The following is a 16229-nucleotide window of genomic DNA, read 5'->3' on the forward strand; positions in this document are numbered from 1 at the left end:
AGCCACCAACTAACTAACGAACGCACGGACTGACCGACAAACTGACCGACTGAGCCAACCGACAAATTGACCAAGCGACTGACATCTCTGACCAACTTAGCAGACGAACCGTCCTGTTTCCCAACTACCTAAATAAACGACAAAGTAACTTGCAGACTAACTACCGACATGACCAACCACCCAAAACCACCTGATTAAAAACCCCACCCTTGTGTCTTTGGCTTTTGCCCTTGGATGAGAGCTTTGTTTGTTCATGTATGTCAGTAAAAATTTGTGGCCCGTAGCAAAAGTGACTTAGGGGTGAAAGTCTGGGTCACTTTATTGCCCCGCCAAAACGCCTTGAGGGGCTGAGCGCGACACCCCCCTCCTGCGCACCCCCTCCGTCATGCCCAAAGTCAAAAACCCATTCCTCACGCTGGGGTCCGGCTCTCTGACTCCAAAATCCGTTTTATGGACAACCCCCATACCCCCCCTGTTCTGTGCAGATGGGTTAAATATGACATCAAAGCCTCTTTTAAATCCTTCACAGTACCTCTCCTGTTTCACAGCCGGCATTGAGTTCAAACCCCGCAGTTTTACAGTAGATTTAATGGATCAATGTCTGTAATCACATTAGCACCAGCTTAATGTAGAACAAATTTCGCCGTGGCGAGTATCAAAGACGCCGGTCCCGAGCTCTAATCGGCCGTGGCATCTCGGGCTGCACCCAAAGATCTGTCGGCCTGCTGTGATAAGCTGCAAGAGGAGCCTGGACCCAAACTCCCCAGCACGCGCGCACACACACATATATACCATCGTTATATTATTTTCATGGATGAAATTCATCCCGGAGCTGCAATTGGAAAAATGCCAGCTGGGAATTTTGTGTACTTAAAAAAAAAAAGTACAGTGGAAAAGTATTGGGACAGCGTTTTATTTGCTGCTGTAATATTAAATACAAATTGAATAAAGTAAAACTCGAGGGCTAAAAATGCTTGAGCTAACTTCTGCACTAGACCACACACACACACACACATACACATATTCATATTTATACCAACAGAAAACAGAAGCCATGTTTGTTTTGGGCAGACTCCGGCACCACACAAGATGATGGATGATGTCCACTGTTGCTGTTTGTTTACACTGCAGGCGAATATGTATCGACCCCCGGCCGACTGGATGTAATGTCAAAAAAATACCATTGCGTATAAGCAATGACTTCACACATGCGGAAAATGGAGTGGTGGGCCACAATCAAACACATGCGTCAGGGGGGGCCGAAGTGCAAAGCTTGTCTTGATTAACCCAGCCAGGAGAAGCTTGGCGTGTTTTGGCCGTGGCGTCATGTCCCGCTTCACAGAGCAGCTCGGTGGAAGCCATCCGTTCTGCTTTGGCTGCAGTTTGTCTCCTTGAGTTTTTTCGCTACTCTGTATGGCCCGCCTCACAGGAAGTAGCAAGTGACCGCGGCGCGGTTCTTTTTTTCTAGACGCGAGTTCGACTCGCCGCCACTTCATATTGAGTCTATCTCCAATAGAGAGTCCTGATCTGAAAAGTGTTTGTAATCTGTTTTTAAGAAAGAAAATAGTCCTCAAGACTCCTGTGTGTACTAAAACAAAACCAAAAAAATGTATTATTGGTCGTTTTGTGCAGAGGATAAAGAATATATGCCTGTGAGTAATTTTATATTATCTCTCTTTCTTCAAGCAATGTAACATCACCTATAGATGCTTTTACTTAGTCTGTCTGTGGTGTTCTGCTTTGGATGTTAGCATTGGACCCAATGGAATTTTTCAAGTCAAGGCTAAGTTGTTTGTATTATACTGTATATAGGACTTTTTTCCATCATGTTTTTTTTCAATAGTCATAATTTTTTTTTTCCAATTACGTTACGATTTCATCATCTGTGTCTTTATCGAAGAGCAATAGCATCCACTCACGAGCCCCAATGTAGAATAGAATCCAATGTATTGAACTATTTGGCGTTTTCTGTATTGACGAGTAGTTCACCCACATGATGGATCCTGGAGCAGAATTTCGACGCTCTTGGAATAATTTCCTTTATTTACAGAACCCTGTGAACCGTATACCACGCTCTGGTCACACACACACACACACACACACACACACACACACACACACACACACACACACACACACACACGCGAGCCCACTGCATGCAATTACCATCAGCCCACTCTCCAATCTGTCACTGCCCCGACTCATTTGTCAGTGCGCAATGCAGCGTGATTAAAGAAACCTTAACGGTACCGTTGTATAGAAACCAAACAAGGAAAAAAAAAAGAATTCTGGGAACTCTCGGGGCTGAGCTCAAGCCGCTAATGCATCTAAGGTGCTGCTGCATTACGGTAATTAAAGACATGCAACATTACAGGGCTTCATTAATCATGCCTTCAATGGACTTTGAAGCCTTAATGAAAAACGGCCCGCCATGCGGCGTTTATTGTGCCCGTACAAATTGTGGGGGGCACCACCCACGCCGGCAGAGCCTCTGAAATTGATTGACCGCTGCAGGATGTGAAAAAAAATAGGATGCAGCAGCTTCAGAAAAATAAACAAGCAGAAAAAGTTGGTTGTTTGAAGAAGGAGTGATCGTCTTATTTTAAGGGGAAGAGCCAAGAGGTTCAAAAAGTAAAGAACATTTTTCAATCAGAACTTTATGGGGTGTACCAAAAACGATTTGAATCGAAAAATCGTTTTTGATTTGATAGATAGATAGATAGATAGATAGATAGATAGATAGATAGATAGATAGATAGATAGATAGATAGATAGATAGATAGATAGATAGATAGATAGATAGATAGATAGATAGATAGATAGATAGATAGATAGATAGATAAGAACAGTAGGGGTGTCTATCTATCTGTCAATTTATGTTATAAGTGGTGCACCATTGAAGCAATAATGTCATTTATTTAAACTGTTGAGAATAGGGGTTGATAATTGACTTCCATGGGCATGCAGCATCTTGAACAAACTCAAGAAAAGATCTGAGCCAAACGGAGCTGACTGAGATGGATTTTCGTGTCTTTCTCATTTCAACCCCCCACAACCCCCCCAACCCCCCACCCCCAGCCTCCTGAAATCAGGTCCTTCTGGAGGCGCATTAGGGCAAGATGAGAGCCGGAGATTAGCAGCTATTACCGTGCCAGAAATTATGCATTACCACTTTTCCCGACTCGCCTTTTCGGGGTCATGCTTCACTCCACGGGTTCCATGTCACTGCCGCTAACTATTCAGGTGAGTCACACAGGCAAAATTATTCCAAAAAGACCCCCCCCCCCCTTCACTCCCCCCGATAAAAGCACTTTTGGCAGGTTTACACGGTTCCATTAATTCTGGACAAAAGGAGTAAGAGGGAGTTGATGATCCATCCTTTAAAGGGATGACGTCATCTTGTTTCTCCTTATATGAGCAACTTTTGGTGATTCCTCTAATCGCCATCTTGGAATCGCTGTGTTTGAAACTAAACAAAACAAAACAGCAATGTTAACAAACAACGCAAAACTGGGTGGATGTCATGAAAGGAGACAGAAAGTAGTCTCAAGGACCTCGTTCTGAAAATTTAACACAAAGGTGGCCATTGTGTTTTAAAGTAGGGTTCGAATGATACGGATTTTCGGGGAGGCCAATGCCAATTCCAATATTAGAATAATATTCCTGTGACCGATTCCACTGCTGATGAATTTTAAGAAATATACAAAGAAACTAACGTCTTTGTTTTTGTTCTCTTGATGTTTCCAACAATTGGGATATGAATGACAGGCAGAACATTTGACTTTTCTACAATATTTTGACCTACTGTGTTTGTTTAACTTTACAACAGGGAGAAAAATCACTAGTGCGGAGATTGTTGGCTCGCTTGGGAGTCAAATAAGCCTCCAAGACGATAACAATGACATTACTGCCATCTCTTGTCCAGCGGGTGAATTACAGCTCGCATGACACGTGGAAACGTAGTGTGCCTTACGTAAAAGCAGTGGCGGGCCGTGCATTTCAACCGTAGGCCTTCAGTGACGTCACATTAACAGAATACAGTATAGGCTCGTCAAGCAGCACTTAATTTCAGGAGCATTTAAAACCATCAAGTATGCATTCACAATTAAGAGCAGGAAACTAAATATATAGATCTTATCAAAAATAAAAAGATGATTTAAAAATACGAATTAAAATGCCACCCAAATTAAGCTGTGTGATGTTAAACAAGTCTGTCCAATAAATTGCGCAATGTCGCAGTTTCATATAAGACACCAACCAAACAATAGCAAAACAAACTATTCTTTGAAAATAAAGTAAACAGATCATTTGCATTTTGAGAATCGGCTACACAACAGCAAATAACTGACGATGTTGAGCAGCTGAGATTGAACAAACTTTAGTGCACGAAGGTGACTACAATGCGCCATTATAAATTGCAGGTGAGCAGATTTATTTGATACATTTTTGTAGCTCTGTCATTTTATTTCGTTAGTATTAAATTAATACTACTGTACGAATAACGAAATAAAATGACAAAGCTACAAAAATGTACCAATTTTTTGTTTTGTCATTTTATTTCGTTACCATTAATTTAATACTAACGAAATAAAATGACAAGAAGAAATGTAAAATAAAATTCATTTACTCACCAATGTAGTGCCTGTTCACTGAGCGGCACATCTACGCGAGTGTCCCCAAACGTTTTTAAACGCACCGTAGTTTGTAAGTGCCCAGCCGTGCTCTGATGTTTCCTTGATGCCTTGGTAAAACAACTTAAATGGGTAAATCCAGTGTGGCTCCAAACACCAAATCGGTCCGTTGCAAGCAATAGGCATTCCCAGCAGTACAATTTGCAGCGTTTCTCAGAGGCTGTGAGCCACAGGTACCGTTCATAATTGCTCGTCTGAAACTGACGGACAAACCCTTTTCCTTGCTGGGACAGGCTAGCTAGCGCAGGAGTTGGGCGACCTCTTCGCACAATATCCAGCTTTTCGTGGAAGGACCGTCTTGAAAATTGTGTGGAAAGTAGTTCAGCAACCAGATCAACGTCTTCTTCTTCGGCCGTTTTGGGTTAAAATGCCGTGATAGCTTCCTCTAGCAGGCGCTAATCCAATCACCGAACGCCCACATCCAGTCTCGACGTAAAGCATTCTAGCTGGCCCCGGTGCGCAGACCCGTGATCTGATTGGCTATTGCAACCTGACTGTGCCCGTTCATTTACAGCGCACAGGGGCCGACTCTAATCTGAAGGCAGTTTAATTTACCTGGCAACACAAGTTAGCTGAAATATAATTGGTTAAAAACTCTACCATAATAAATAAATTATTTATCGAGTGGCTTTCAATGTTATTTGTGAAATGTGAAATGTTATTTCAAATAACATTGAAAGCCACTCGACTAAGTGGAAATAATATGACGTAACGAATACAGAGAATAATTTTGTTTACATATTTATGAAAATAAAATAACATGAATTAAATTTATGTTATTGTATGAATGTTTAGGCCATCAGAAAAGGCCTTGCTGGCCCTGAGGGTCCGCCACTGCGTAAAAGAATTGGGTAACACACATACTCATCATCATATGTCGTATTTTATTGCACTTGACTCAATTTTACGATCAATCTCTACTTTCAGTCTCTTGTGTTGGAACAGCGTGGTCAGGAGAGAACAAATGAGTAGAGCAGATAAATAAAAATTACAATAGAATAAATATGGAATTTACATATAATTTACATCTATGTATATATGTATATTTACATATCTACAATATGTATATGTTTATGCAGTATGTACAGTATTGTTTGTGTGTGTGTGCGTAGAAAAACACAACTTGTACTGTAATCGTGGCAAAAAAAAGGAAAGGAAATGTCAAGCTGTGCGTTTCATACTCACTATCTTTGTGAGGTGTTATTTTCATCAAACATGCCATCTTCGTGGAGTGTCTTTTTTTTCTTCTTCTTTTTCAACGAAATGACTCTTTCAACAACCCAAGAACAGTCCAGTTGCCACAATTCAAATGTTGCTGATTTCCATTCAAGCACATGCGCCATTTTGGGTGTCAGCCATGTTTGTGGAATGCCATCACCGACGTATGGTGTCGGCCATCTTGATTAACTCTCCATCAAGGTTGCAGGAAGTTGTTCATCCTGCCTGTTTCCTCTGTTTGCTTTCCACTTCCGTCCACTTTGTCGGCTTGCCGCCTCTCCTCCCTCGGATGCAGAAGGTGGTAATATAACACCAGGAAGACCAATCCCAGAATGGAGGTGCCAACAATTACCCCACTGATCACGAAGAAGAACGTTTCTGCCCGCACCTCCGGCTTCAACAACGCCAAAAGTAACGGCGACGTCATGTTAATAAGCGAATAGAGGAAATAATACACAGTCATTGCTATCCGGGTGTCTTGTCCTTTGACGTTAAAAAAGGTGAAAGTCAGGATGAAACCAACCACGGTGCGGTAGACAAACTCATGTCTTCTGGTGGAGCAGAAGTTGGTGCCAAGGACGTGTGACCACATTGTCCCCAGTAGCCACAAAATAGCCACCAAGGCGATGACACAGTAGGGGGTGAGTATCAGAAGGAGGCTGTAGCCCAGTATGTGGCTGCTCATGGTGCAGAGTTTGTAGAGGAGGTAAATGAGGGTGGGTAAGCCGGAGGGCATCTGCTGGATGTGGGGGAGTGACCGGCGTAGACATCGGCGGTAGTCCACCAGGGCCCAGACGATGTTCAAACAGGAGAAGACCATAGAAAAACCTGGAGGGCGGCACACAGGACAGACAGATGAGATTTTGAGTTGTAAATTTCAGATTAGATGAGAGTGTTGCTCCTAATGTTGCAATCATGTACAGATGAACTGAGACCCAAGATTTTGAAGTGTCAAGACTAAGGCAGGGGGCGATGTGAAACAAAGTGAAAAACCAAATTGAAAACGAGACTTTGAGGAGTTGAGACCGAGTCTAGTCCAAGATATGGGTTCAGTCCAAGTCAAGACCGAAGCTTTGAGTTTAGACAGAGTCCTTCAGCCGGACTGCGGCAACCTAAGGCTTAGTCAAGAACAAGATTCTAAGGACTTGACATCAGGATCTCATCCATACTCACGATGTTTTGAGAGCAAGACGAGACAAAGAATCTGATGGGCTGAGACTTAAATGAGACCAGATGAGTCTTTGAGAAGGTCAGACCGAGTCAAGATTAGGAAACCATCTCTGAAACCTACACTGCAGGATTGAGACTTCGCCTTGGTCTTGCGCCATGTAGATCTGGACCAGCAATTGAGGGGCACTCTCCAAAAACGCCTCAAAGAGTTTGAGCATGCTCAGGTCGGTGGCTTGGCAAAACAGGCGGTGGTGCGCTTCCTTTTTCTCTTCCTGGTTAAGGGAAGCAGTCAGGTTCCAGACCACTTTGAAGCCGCTTTTGAGTAGGTGGTAGTACCTAAAAAACAGGGTCAATACAGTAAGAAGAGTTCAAGTCCATGTTTTCTGCTGATAAAAAACTGCATACTTCCAGAGCATCTCCAATTAGTTTTACATATTTGTAGTAGAACAACTGAATGCTAGAAAATATCTGAACTGATAGAGCCCTCGGGGTGGTGGAGGGACAACTAAAACCACAATCACGTCCAGTCTGTAAGGACTAGATTCAGGATCCAGGAAGTTGTAAGGTTTACGGCCTGCGTATTGCTACGGTGATATTGAAGTTTAATGCCTGTTCACGTGATGAATACAACGGCAGGTATGTTTCCATGGTGAGAAAAAATGCATTCTCAATGTGGTTCGACCAGTTTATGTTATATCTAGAATACCTGACGATAAGGTACAAAGTACAACGAGACACTCCCTGTGTTCTCAGGCACTGTTGCACTTTCTGTTTCTCCCATCTGGGGGGTGTTTCCTCACCGGTGTCGCACCTTACCTTATGAAAATACCCGCGCCGCACAGGTGGAAGATCACAAGTTTGCACCTCGACATTCCCAATACGGTGGCTTGCGCTCGGGGGTTCATCGAAGCGTCTTCGAGGTCATCCTCGTACCAGACGTGACTGAAAATCTGAGTCACCAGCAGCCCGGACAGGACGAAGGAGAACGTCAACGCTGAGCATATGTATTGTCCGTCCAGGAGGTGTTTTATGGACAATCCGACGTCTGTCCAGATGTCCCCGACGTAAAGGAGAAGTCCGACAAGTGTTAGAAGCCATCGCAGTTTGGTGTACCGAATGTCCGTTCGGAGCATGTGAGTTGGTCTGCAAGAGGCATCGGATCTGACAATTTTGTGCATAGCAGTTCAGACGCGTTGCCATCCATTCATCAAAAGTGGAAGTCCGAGACAGAATCCGCCTCGTCCTCTTCATCGGAATGTGTGACGAGCTCCACCTTACAGTGAAGCGTTTCAATGTTGTGACTGTCCTGTGCACGTGCATCACTTTGACTCATTAACGAGGATGTGATGTCATCACCAGTTATGGGAAGAAACAAAGTTCAAATAGGCAATTCGGGCATCTGGACTTTTCTCGGGTATTTATTTGTCCTGACAGCGTTTTATTTTTGCACCCTAGATTTGAAAACAAATGGGGGGAGTTTCAGCTGTGTTCTTTGACACAATGGAAATGTCACTTTTCAAACGTCACGTATGACAGGATATAAAAAAGACGGAAATAGAGACAACCGTGGTTGGCATCTTGATTTGTCAAATGAGGTTTTGAGGACTTGTAAGGCAGAAAAAAAAAAGCAGGTAGAGCGGCGACGCGGAGGAATGTGAACCCAGGGAGCATTAACGACGATGGCGTAGTTGCCTTTTCAGGTTACCATACTTTTGAGTATTTCATTTTCTGATGACTTTTTCCTTTTTCTCCCTACATTTGAAAACATACTTGCGCTTTCTACTCCCTTACATTGTCAGAAAAGGCGTGTCAGATAAAGCAAATGAATGAAGTTGACAGGCGTGGGTGCTTGATTGGCCTCTTCCACATGGGTGGACCAGGGTTGACCTGTTTTTAGGGTGTCGACTGCATTGTTTATGGGAGTGACTTTTGCAGAAAGCGTCTTATTACTGACAAAGGATAAACCCAAAAAAAAAAAACTTTTTTTTTTTTTTTTACTCAGTGGCCGTCGCATGATCAGTCGCATTAATGCATGTGCTTTTATTTTGCCTTGCATTACTCTGCTGTCTGCAGTCAGATTGCCATTGCAAATGATGATCTGTTTTCAATTGCCTTACCTGGAAAAATAAAGGTTGAATGAATACATAAGATAAGATATCCTTTATTTGTCCCACACTGGGGAAATGTACAGTCTACAGCAGCAAGATTGTCGCAGTGCTATTTACAATTGTTTTTCACATCATTTAATTATGATTCTAATTTTTTTTATTCTGCAGCCTGACAGCAGTCGGTAGGAACGAGCGGCGGTGTCTCTTCCTTCTTGCAGTGCGGGTGTAACAGTCTCAAAATTTTATTTCAAAATTTCAAAATACATTTGTAAAATAAATAGGGCAAATTGATGAAAACAGTCAATAAGCATTTTTCATATTTGGCTATTTTTTTCCCCGTGCAAATATTGGACTGTGAATAGGGAACACGTGGGTGATTTTTTAAAAATATTAATAAAATGCAGTTCCTTTCACAGGCTGTAGGCGGTGATCTAGCAACGCAGCCGTTTCCTGTGCAGAGTCAAGCGCGGCGCCCTAAATTCTCCCTGGCGAGGACCCTCCCACTCCTAGTACAAGAGTGACACGCCATTTAATCGCTGTCTGGCCTTTTGCGCTTCTCGGAAACAGGAGAGCAATCGTCAAGCGCTTCCGCGTCGAAAGCACCCCAAATTTGAGATTGCGAGAAGCCGCCGTCGAAGGAGTAACGCAGAAGAATCGTGTGGATATGGGTCTCCGGAAAAAGAGCAGCAAGAGCCCGCCGGTGATGAGCCACGAATTCGTCATCCAGAACCATGCCGATATTGTGTCATGCGTTGCTATGGTGTTCCTCCTCGGGCTGATGTTCGAGGTAAATTGGTAAAACACACATTCGATTTGAGGGTGCGTAGAAGTGTACGGAGGCGCGCGGTGGAGGTTCGGGAGCCAGCTCGCCGGCAGGCGGAGGCTCGGCTCGGCTCAGCTCGCCGCTGCGCGCCAGCTAGCGACCGTGGCGCGGTTCTTGCTCGCCTTTCTTAGCGGTGTAACTTCCTCTTCGTGAGGTAAAGTTTGTCCCTTTTTACATTCGGGGTTCTTTTTTTTTCCAGCCAGGAACCACCCCCACAATAATGAACATAAAGTTCAATATATGATTTTTCATCCCCTGTTTTTAAAGCGATGCTTATAAGTTTGTGAACAACTCGAATCAACAAGCGCACTTTAAGTCACGATGCATTTAAATCCCCGGACGCAAGCATTGTTTTTCTTAAAATAAAAAAATGCACGTGAAACGTTATTGTAACCTAATCGATCTCTTTGTGATTATTGATTGGGTAAAACAAGGTTTGTGGGTAGTTTGCACGTATCGTTGAATGTGTTACGTGGCATTCCGCAGGAGGGCTGCCATCATTCATTCGAGCGACGAACAGCAACTTTTTTTCGCTCCCTCCTCCCGAGTCGAAGAATAACTACAAACGAAAAGGAGATAATTAACTTAACTTAAATTAACTTAACTTTACATTCCCATGCATTCTCTCAGAAATCTATTAAAACTTTTTTTAAACAGTCCGGTATTGTCCGACACGGTTTATGTATGTGAATGCAACGCTGTCGTGAAAATGCAGCAACGAACGCACCACAAAGTCACTGTCTTGCCTTAAAATGCATATTAATCAATGAAAAAAAAAACTTCGTAATGGAAAACAAATAATCGATAATGACCAGGTTGTGGCGACACGTGTTTGTTCGTTTGTTGAAGTTACTGATTCCCGTGGGACTTGAATGCAACATGTTTAATGAAAGCAAAAGTTCTTCGAAAGTTCTTCGACAGTGTAAAAATTCGTTGTGACATTTTTAGGTTTTAGGTTCTTATGTCCTTTTATGTCAAAATGTACAGGTCACGTCCAAGTTTGCAGTGTTGTTCATCACCGTCCAGTACAACGTCACCATTTCAACAAGTGGTAAGATGAATTAAAAGTGAATAAAAGTAATGACATTTTATTTTAATCCTATCTCATGCCTGCATTTGTTGACTGTTGCAGCTTGTTTCAAGGTTAACCAACTTCTATTCCTTTTTTTTGGGCGGGGGGTGGGGGGTTAAAGATAACGTCAGGGTTCCATTGACTACTTATCAGGCAAACTGTAACTTATTTACAGATGCTACTTCAGTAAGTTGCATTTAAATATACATGGAGAAAGTAGAATTCAGAACTAATGATTTGCACATTTACGCAGGTTTGTGTGATTAAAATATTTTGTTCTATGGCGTCATTCCAAAAAAATTGCTTTTTATTTTACATTCTTCTTACATTATGATTTTTTTTTAAATTGAACAAATATTGTGACATTTTGGAAAATAAAATTAGGTCCTGACCGATATGGATTTTATTTTTTTTTTTTGGGGGGGGGGTAATTTGGAAGGAAAAAAAACTTCCTTGAATGCAGAGCCTCCCTGGACTGAACGAGATTGTGTTTGCTCTACTGTCTCATTTTGCAGCTGCGATCTGTGATGTCATTGATCAATCGGCAATAACAGTAAAATCGATCACCGGTTTATGCATAATATGCTAAACTGTGCCAATTAGATCTGAATAATACACACTGCAAACTGCCGTACTGTGCAAACACAGGAATGATTAAAAAAAAAAAAGAAAATGGATAACTGCATCAAAAAAAAAACCCACACATACGTGAGAAAAAAGTGCAACAAGGACAGCAACAAAGTGGGAGCAAAACATTACACACCACCTAAAAAATGTGAAACTCCAAAATAATTGAACTTTAAAAATTGGCAAGAAAAAAAATGCTGTGCAGTGAAATGGAAGTCTGCCAAGCCACTAAGGGGCACCGCAGGACCGGTCCTGTGAGAGCAGACCCCCTTGGAAAGACCTGAGCAGCATTGCCTGATTAGGAGGTACTATAATTGGCCATCTTTTGCAGAAAAAAAACCAAATATATGTTTTGCATTTGTTTTATGGTTTGTAAAGACGAATCGACAAATAATCAGGGTGTGTCTGTGTTTTGCGGGCGAAAAAGGCCCAGAGGAGACTGCCGTCAATCACTTCCACCACGGCATCAAAGACCTGGCCACCATCTTTTTCTACATGCTGGTGGCCATCATCATGCACGCCATCATCCAGGAGTACGTGCTGGACGTAAGTGGCACGCGTGCGCGCGTCAATTTGCGTCGCATTCTCATCTAATTGCATGTGTCGGCTCGCAGAAAATCATTCGGAAGAAACACTTCTCCAAAACCAAACACAGCAAGTTCAACGAGTCGGGCCAGCTCAGCGCTTTCTACCTGTTCTCCTTCGGCTGGGGCGCAAGCATCCTCTTCTCTGTATGTATTTGTTTCTCCCTGTCAAAATGTGCTTAGTCATGCATATACAGTATATATATATATATATATTTTTTTTTGGGTAAACTTTTACCCATTTGCTTTTTTTAATCAAGAAATTGTAATCTTACAAGAAGGCATTTTTCTAACAACATATTTAAACTTTTTTTTTCTCACTAGGACTTTTTTTTTCTCATTCTGTCTCTTTGCCATCACATGGAAATTTGTTTTTGTTCTCATAATGACTTATTCTGATAATCGTACTTTTTTTTTGTATGATTATCATAATATCGGAAACTTCTGACTTGTTACACGTTTTGTTAATACTAATTTAATTCTAACAACAAAATATTCATAGAACTTTATTTTATTTAATCCAATTTTTCACTTTTGGTGGTAGGGTTCTCATCTTAAGACTTCTATTTTCTCGTAATGACTTTTTGGTGATATTTCCTCATAATTATTGTAATACTGCATTTTTTTTCTCATCATCTTCTGACTTTTCATCAAAGCAGTTTTTCTTGGTGCGACTTTAATTGTAACATTTTATTTCCTTATTACAATTTTTTTCTCGTAATTAGACTTTTTTTTAATCAGATCATTTTAAGTTTTTATTGTATTCTGCCTTTTTTTTCTTAACGTGACTTTTTCGCATAATATTCTGTTTTAGCAGAACTTTTTTTTTTCTTATCATTATGTGACTTTTTCATGTAACTTAGTAACAAAAGCTTTTTATCTCGCATTCCAACATTTCTGCCCAAGAAAATGAAACAAAAATATTGTTGTCTCTTTGTATCTTTTTACCTTGCATTTGATCGGCCCTCTTTTCTGTGTCACAGGAGAACTTCCTGTTCAATCCCAGTTCGCTGTGGGAAGGTTACCCCCACATGCTGATGCCGTAAGTAGATGGCTCACTAAAACAACATGGAGTGGGGGAGGGAAAAAAAAAAATCATATTCACGGTATTGAACTTCTTCACATTAATCTTGCCGAGCCAGGCTGCAGATGAAGTTCTACTACATCTGCCAGATTGGCTATTGGCTTCACGCGCTCCCTGAACTCTACTTCCAGAAGACAAAAAAGGTAATGGCACATGATGATGATGATGACGATAGCTTATTGCTTTTTAATGTCGGACTCAACATAACAGTCCACACTTTCTATGTGTTGTAAAAAAAAAAATTTTTTTTAAACCACTTTTAGGAGGATATTCCACGCCAGCTGGTCTACATTTTCCTTTACCTGGTCCACATCGCCGGCGCTTATATCCTCAAGTAAGAGAACAGAGAGCCTTATTTGAATCGGCAGCAAACACGCGGGTTGCAAAAGTGTGCGCACCCTCTTAATGACTTGAGTATGTTTCTCTTCAGAATGAACCAATCGCATTCAAGCTTGCGTTACATGAGTCAGCACATACCTGGCACCCTTTCAAGTGTCTCTCATTAACCCGAAATGAAGTTAAGTTGGCCTTTCCTCACGGTCATCTTCTTTGTTTTCCAGTTTGAACCGTCTTGGTCTGGTCCTGCTCGTGCTGCACTACTCTGTCGAGCTCCTCTTCCACGTTTCCCGCCTTGTCTATTTCAGTAACGAGAACAGACAACTGGGGTAAGATCAGAGTTTCACCAACAAAAGCTTGGATGAAAGTCATAAAATGACATCCGTCAGGTTTTTTTTTCCACAAATGATTGACTTTTATTGTCACAATTTCTTTTTTTTTTAATGGACGCTATGAATATGAATCAATGCCATGTGAAAGATTTTTTTTCCCCCCCAAAGGAATTACTTTTTTTTTTTTTTTTTTTGAAGTTACTTCCCCATATGTCACATTTCATTCGGCATCCTGTGATTTTCAGCTTCAGGGTGTGGGCCGCTCTCTTCGTCCTCGGGCGTCTCCTCACGCTCTCCCTCTCCGTCCTCACGGTGGGCTTCGGCCTCGCCGACGCAGACAACCAAGGCTTCGATTTGGCCACGGGAAACTTCAACGTTCTTTTCGTGAGGTGAGCGTAATGTCGGTCTGCACCAAGCAGCCTTTCGTCTGCCTTTATGTTCTTTATCTGTGGTTGTTCACCACCACCCCTTACAACCTTCCTTCCTAGGATCACCGTGCTGGCCGGTGTGTGTCTGACGCAGGCCTTCATGATGTGGAAATTTATCAACTTTCAGCTGCGCCGCTGGAGGGAGCACGCCTCAGTGCAGACCCTCAAGAAGAAACAAGGGCCCTCCAAGAGCAAAGCAAAGAAAGGTGAAGCCCATTTCAGATTTTTGTTTTTTAATATAAAAAGTAATAGAGCCCAATAAACACTTGGGAATCCTTATGGCTTCAAAGTTTCTTACAATACTTGCGAAAAAAGGGAGCTTTAGTTCCCCTTTAAGTAGTTATTCCAACCAAGCGTCTCTTTGTGTGTGTTTAGCCAACGGTGTCAATGGCGTCAACTCCCACGCCGCAGACTCACCGAGATCCCGGAAGGAAAAGTCATTTTAAAAGATGCTCCGTCAATAGCCCTTCCCTCTCGTTAGGGCCCCTTCCCTCTCGCTCCTCAAGAAGCTTCCCAAGTGGCCGTCGGATGGATTTATGAATCGTCGGAAAGGCCGCGCCGCTGTGCCATTTTTGGGTGGGAACGAACCAACAAATTGTGGAATAAACTATTGCAAAAGGAAAAAAAAGACCTTATTTAAGAAAAAGTGCCTATTGATACAGATCGTTTGTACAGGGTGTGTCATTTTTTAAAATTGTGTGTTTTGATGCCCCCAAATGTCTGTTTCATTTCACCCCCGCGCCCACAAAAAAAAAGTCTTGTATGAATTACTTCACTTTCCTTTTCGTGTCTTACCCTAACCAGCCATAGCTTTGATTTCTGTTTTGCAGCCGAGCAAACACGACTGCGTCACTGTCTGACAAAGTTGAAACATGCAGGTAGATGTACATCTTTTTTTAATTTTTATTATAAATAAATAAAAACACCCGGTTGGTGCTGGATGAGGGCTCCCAGTTAATTCAAGGAGTTATTAGGAGAGAGGGAACTCTGCGTTTTTTTTTCTGCATTTCTATTGCTTATGAGAAGAGGGATTTGTTGGAAAAATGTAGACTGTTTTCCAGTTTTTGATTGTGCCAAATAAATCAGATTGACTGTTGATGTGATGGCTTTTTTTTATGCCACTGAAAAAGATGTTTCTCCCTGGAGGTTGATCAGGAGGATGAGTCACATTGGCAACAGGTAAATTGTTTAATTGCAAAAAAAAACTGCGCATTTTACTTGTATAACTAAATGTTGAATGGGTATTTTAAGGTGTGCACCTGGGGGCAGTATAATGTAGTCATTGATGGAGAAGACCGTCACAATCGCTTTATAAACTACTGTACAGTTACATTCGTCGTTGGTCATTTCTAGGCATGTTCTGAATGTGGTCAGTTGATCGCTGGGTTGCACAATTTTACACTTTTTCTTTATTCAATTGATTGACAGTAAGTAGGCTACTGCGGGTTTTAATATTGTTTTTCGTAAAAAGCTTGAAAAGATTTCTAATAAGTGTAATTCTGACACTTTTTACGTTTTTTAATGGGACGGTTAACATGATTTTCACGATCTCGAGGTCACGATAAAAGGTCCTTTTAAAACCTGTTCCTATTTTGGTCACTTGGGAGCGGTGTTGCTCAATTTTGCAAAAAGATTTACAGTCAACGATTTACAGCAAATTAAGTGGGAAAAGTGTGCCGGTCCCATCAGTAAAAGGATTATTTTTGTGAAATGCTGATAAAAGTTTAAATAATAAACATGCCCTTTTTGTTTTAAA

The 16229-nt window shown here is 41.8% G+C and overlaps 2 protein-coding genes across 2 annotated transcripts; one reads left to right on the forward strand and one right to left on the reverse strand.

Annotated features, from left to right (window-relative positions):
- Positions 1 to 5555: 5555 nt before the first annotated feature.
- xkr9 (XK related 9) lies at positions 5556 to 9690 on the reverse strand. The gene is made up of 3 exons (XM_086102024.1): positions 7896 to 9690; positions 7201 to 7415; positions 5556 to 6737 (listed from the first exon to the last, which is right to left on the reverse strand). Exons 1-3 carry the CDS (start codon positions 8255 to 8257, stop codon positions 6106 to 6108), a joined length of 1209 nt encoding a protein of 402 aa, XP_085958150.1. The 5' UTR covers positions 8258 to 9690; the 3' UTR covers positions 5556 to 6105.
- A 142-nt stretch (positions 9691 to 9832) lies between these two features.
- Positions 9833 to 15569, forward strand: tram1 (translocation associated membrane protein 1). Its single transcript, XM_086102025.1, has 11 exons — positions 9833 to 9974; positions 10998 to 11061; positions 12137 to 12255; positions 12324 to 12440; positions 13277 to 13335; positions 13436 to 13520; positions 13641 to 13711; positions 13938 to 14042; positions 14291 to 14434; positions 14534 to 14679; positions 14849 to 15569. Exons 1-11 carry the CDS (start codon positions 9852 to 9854, stop codon positions 14917 to 14919), a joined length of 1104 nt encoding a protein of 367 aa, XP_085958151.1. The 5' UTR covers positions 9833 to 9851; the 3' UTR covers positions 14920 to 15569.
- The last annotated feature ends 660 nt before the right edge of the window (positions 15570 to 16229 follow it).

The sequence above is a fragment of the Hippocampus guttulatus genome, chromosome 21 (assembly GCF_054856545.1).
Source record: "Hippocampus guttulatus isolate MCC_2025c chromosome 21, RoL_Hgut_1.0, whole genome shotgun sequence".
Classification (NCBI taxonomy): Eukaryota; Metazoa; Chordata; class Actinopteri; order Syngnathiformes; family Syngnathidae; genus Hippocampus; species Hippocampus guttulatus.

Excerpts from the sequence above, each read along its gene's own strand:
- xkr9 (XM_086102024.1), bottom strand. The coding sequence starts at position 8,257 with ATGCACAAAATTGTCAGATCCGATGCCTCTTGCAGACCAACTCACATG. Across the intron at positions 7,416-7,895 it reads GGCGCGGGTATTTTCATAAG|GTACTACCACCTACTCAAAA; the intron begins GTAAGGTGCGAC and ends CCTGTTTTTTAG. Across the intron at positions 6,738-7,200 it reads CGAAGTCTCAATCCTGCAGT|GTTTTTCTATGGTCTTCTCC; the intron begins GTAGGTTTCAGA and ends GCCGCCCTCCAG.
- tram1 (XM_086102025.1), top strand. The coding sequence starts at position 9,852 with ATGGGTCTCCGGAAAAAGAGCAGCAAGAGCCCGCCGGTGATGAGCCAC. Across the intron at positions 13,336-13,435 it reads TACCCCCACATGCTGATGCC|GCTGCAGATGAAGTTCTACT; the intron begins GTAAGTAGATGG and ends TTGCCGAGCCAG. Across the intron at positions 14,680-14,848 it reads CAAGAGCAAAGCAAAGAAAG|CCAACGGTGTCAATGGCGTC; the intron begins GTGAAGCCCATT and ends GTGTGTGTTTAG.